The sequence below is a fragment of the Triticum aestivum genome, chromosome 4A (assembly GCF_018294505.1).
Source record: "Triticum aestivum cultivar Chinese Spring chromosome 4A, IWGSC CS RefSeq v2.1, whole genome shotgun sequence".
Lineage (NCBI taxonomy): Eukaryota > Viridiplantae > Streptophyta > Magnoliopsida > Poales > Poaceae > Triticum > Triticum aestivum.
In genome coordinates this window covers 71,141,059-71,145,253 of record NC_057803.1, presented here as the reverse complement: position 1 = coordinate 71,145,253, position 4,195 = coordinate 71,141,059, and the positions used below count along the sequence as shown (strand labels likewise).

Genomic DNA, 4,195 nt, shown 5'->3' with positions numbered 1-4,195 from the left:
ATTCGGTCCATATTATTTGTTGTTGCTCCAGTACAACTTTGTAGTATATTAAAGTTGTGCTAAAGCAACGATTAATTAATTTGAATTGAAGGGAGTATTTTTTTTCTAAATCAGCGGCATCGGGTCGGATTCGATGTTAGGTGAATTACTTATACTATGCCACTCGATGTTAGGTGTACTTATACTATGCCACGTCGCGCGCTGGTCGTTGGACTTGAAATAATTGGTCTGATTTGTATTTATATTCTTCAAAGAATCCAAGCTCTCTGAGAATACCGGGCTGGGGTTGATTGGAACATTGGATGCATTGCGTGGGTCGCATTTGTTATTCAGTGTGTATCAATTGTTCCTCGTCTAGGTCCGTATGTCAGTTATTCACGGCATATCTTGCTTAAATGTACGATGATTTAACATTGTTACCTGATCTACTATATACATGGTATCTTGCAATCTCTCATGCACATTTGATGCTCGGAACTGTGGTTTGAACATATTATTCGCTGAGATCCCGTACACTACTTGAATTCATGATTTAATTATGCCCAAACTTGATACTATTATACTCGAGAACCATCTAGCATATATGTTTTCATACAGTCTTAGCACTTTATCAAGTTTTGTGCATATTAATAAACTACAGACAAATACCATACAAATATATTTGAACACACTAACGGATGGATGTTGAGTGACGCCATACTTTTTTTTCTTGGATTTAGAGTTAATTTTATCTTAACTAAATATTATCTCAAAGAACATTTAAAATACAAATAATCAACAAAATATAACTTAGTTATAGTTTTGGTGAAAAATATATTTTCAATTATTAATGCTAGAATTGCATGGAAATGTGTAAATTAATATATATGAATAATTATGTTCGTTCAACCAGTAAGACTTTAAAATGTTATTTTAGATGTAATTAAAATATCACCAAAAAAGAATAAATTTAATGGTGAATAAAAAAGTCCAGTGTTATGAATATATAAGAAGTTTGATAACAAGATCTAAATCGCAGTCGTTTAGGCAGCAGGAAGATCTATTGGCTTCCTCCCTCATATTAGTTACTCCCTCCGTTCCGACCTCATATTTGTCTAGATACGGATGTATCTAGACTCATTTTAGTACTAGATACCTCCGTATTTAAACAAATCTAAGACAAGTAATTCGGAACGGAGGGAGTATCTCTAAGCGTTACATTGATGGACAAATAAAGTACTTCCTGCAATTAATTAAATTCATGCTTCATCCAATCATCAACAAACAAGGTAGTAGTAGCAACACAAACAATGCGATAGATGCATAGTTGGTCTAATACGAGTATTTTGTTTTTTATGAAGACACCCCGCCCTGTATTTTGATTGTTTTTCATGTTCCTTGAACCGTCATCCCTTATTCTGCAAGGATGTCTCCGATAACAATGATAAGTTTGTTTGAACTAAAAAAATACAATCTCCAACCCTAGCGATTTTCCGGAAAGGTAGCTAGTGTGTTGTTTCGCGCATGATGTTTTAAGCGTGCTTTCCGATACACCCATTCACAAAACTAAAACCTTCTAAACTGGAGCGGATTAGAAACCGAGACTCGGCCGTACAAACCAACCAAAAGACGTATTACGAAAAGTAATTGGAAACTTCGCTTCCTGATATGAGAAACTGAATGGGAACCTAGGCGGAACCAAACATTTCTTCCCATGCAATTCAATGACCTGTTTCTAGACCATGTTTATCTGGGTTCTTTCGGCCCAAGTCTAGACAAACACCAAAATATTCACGTTTCTCTCTTTCTTTCCCATAGCTAACGTTTGCCTATTCTCGAAGCAATGAGCCTTATAAACCGGAAAACCAAATATGTTGAGATGAGACTAACCAACCAGATGAGGTGAGAGACCTAAAGTTTAGTTTGTATTCAAGTCGTGGTTGTGCCTTCCACTAGCTGTATGGTGGGAAGGGCACAACTATCGCGTCCGCCATGTGATACTGGCCTCTGCTTGATCAAAAAGTCGACAACAACATGGTATGCCTAGGCGTACTCTCAAGAAAAAGTCGACAACAATTCATAGAATTATTAGAAGAGTGAGGAAAGCAGGCAATTTATTCATTCTTCGTAGGTTTTTCATCCGATGACAGTTGCATTGTACCTAAGCCTTTTATTTGTTTCTCAAGTAGCGTTCAAGCGTCTGTAAACAAAAAAGTTTGAATCTAGCTAACACCTGGCAAACGCAAAAAAGGGAGAAGAATTTACATCTAACTATCCTACCAATCTGCTAGCTTACACATCCATCTATCCTACAATGTTTCTTTACACAAGTTGTGATTCAGGACAGCTTATTGAGCCCTCTGAAGTCCATGGCGTCGACGCATTCCCCTGCGCCCTTGTGCTTGTTGAGCATCCTGAGCAGCTCGGTGGTCTTCTCCTTGGTTGCGTCCCTGCAGCCAACCTGCAAGAGCAGCAGCAGCTTCTGGAAGGCTCCGACCCGCAGCGCCTCCACCAGGCATTTCGTCGCCGCGCCCTCGTCGCCGCCGGCGTTCTTGCCGAGCCTCCACATCGCCGAGACGGCGAGCTCGGTGGCCAGGTCGGACACGCGGAACATCTTCTTGACGAGGATGGGCACGGTGAGCGCGTGCATGCGCGCGCTCTCGCGGCCCTCCTCCGACGCGAGAACGGCGTCGAGCAACGCCAGCGCCTTCTCGGCCACGCTCTTGTCGGCGTCGACGAGGGACTCGACGAGCACCGGCACGAGACCGGTCCTGGCTACGCGCGCCGCGACGCGCTCGTCGGAGCGCGCCAGATGGTAGGCGGCGACCATGGCGGCCTTGGTGGCCTGTGGGCAGATGGGAGCCTTGATGATCTTGACCAGCGCGTCCACGATCTCTTCAGCCTTCCCGTTTAAACCTGTGCATGCTCCGTCGAACGAGGACACGACCTCCTTGATCGCCATCACGGCGTTGAGCCTTCCCGCCAAGCTTCCATTCTCGGCGATCGCGACCAACGAGCCCAGCGAGTGCGGCGATCCCAAGATCCTGGCGGCCTCCTCGTCCAACGGCGCCATGCGGACCAATGCCGCGAGAACGTCCTCAAGAACACCCCCGGCCGGCTCGCCGCCGCCCGCCGCTAGCGACTCGAGCGCCGCGGCGAGCACGCGGCCAGTGCCGATGGACGCGAAGCAGCGCCGGTTCCTCTCGCTCTCCCGGGCGAGGGCCCTGACCCTGGCGACCGCGGCGGCGCAGCGGGCGGGCGCGCCGCGGTCGCGGGCGCGCGCGGACTCGGCGACCTCGAAGAGGAGCTCGGAGGCCTGGACGGGGGTGACGGGGATCTTGGGCGTGGGGATGCGCTCGACGCCGCGGGAGCGGTTGGCGACGCACCAGTCCTGGATGACGCGGCGGATGGCGTGGTTGGGGACGAGGTCGTCGCGGCGGAGCGGGGCGTGGGTGACGGGGCAGACGGCGGCGCGGCCGGTGTCGAGCCACGCCTCGATGCTCTCCCGGTCGTAGGTGATCCCCGTGGGCGCCGTGACCGGGTCGCGCATGAGGTCGAGCGAGATCGGGCACCGGAAGTGCGCCGGGATGGACAGCTCCACCGCCACGGGCGGCGCCGCCGCCGCCTTGGTCGCCGCCCTCCTCGCCCTCCGTGCCAGCAGCGCCATGGATGGATCGGCCGAAGAGGTAGGTGGTGGTTCGATGGGTGAAGGGTGATGGAGACGATGGAGCAGAGCGGGCGTGTTGGGCGCGTGTGGTGTGGCGGGCAGCTGGGTGGGGTGGGGGTGGGGGTGTGAAGAGTTGAATACGAAGACTGGAGTGGTGGGAAGAAGGGTTCAAATAGGGGAGGGAGGGAACGGGAGAACGGAACGGAAGGAAGGGTAAAGGTTTGAATCGGGAAGGTTGACGTTGAATGGAACGCACCGATGTTCGCCTATGTTTGAATGAAAAGGGGGCGTAAGCCGCGGGTTGGTCATGCCTTACCGATGTTCACTTGTTTTTTCTCTTTTCTTTTGGACCTACCGATGTGCAGTTAGGTGCCAGCATGGCTTTCTTTTTTAGAGCAAAGCAACGTGAGCATGGCCTTCTTTCTTCCTTCAAATAGTAAAATGTATCAGCGATTTTTTTAGCCCAATGGGGTTTACAACAACATCGGAGCATCATCGATCTAGGGCGTAGGAGGAGGAAGAAGGGGAATGGAGGTTGTCTAGGCTGAT

General features: G+C 49.2%; 1 protein-coding gene across 1 annotated transcript; it reads right to left on the bottom strand.

Moving 5' to 3' along the window:
* Window positions 1–2,129: 2,129 nt before the first annotated feature.
* LOC123081770 (U-box domain-containing protein 21) lies at window positions 2,130–3,767 on the bottom strand. Its single transcript, XM_044504302.1, has one exon. It carries the CDS (start codon window positions 3,644–3,646, stop codon window positions 2,318–2,320), a length of 1,329 nt encoding a protein of 442 aa, XP_044360237.1. The 5' UTR covers window positions 3,647–3,767; the 3' UTR covers window positions 2,130–2,317.
* Between the last annotated feature and the right edge of the window lie 428 nt (window positions 3,768–4,195).

What these genes read in the sequence shown, in the direction of transcription:
- LOC123081770 (XM_044504302.1), bottom strand. Translation starts at nt 3,646, where the DNA reads ATGGCGCTGCTGGCACGGAGGGCGAGGAGGGCGGCGACCAAGGCGGCG.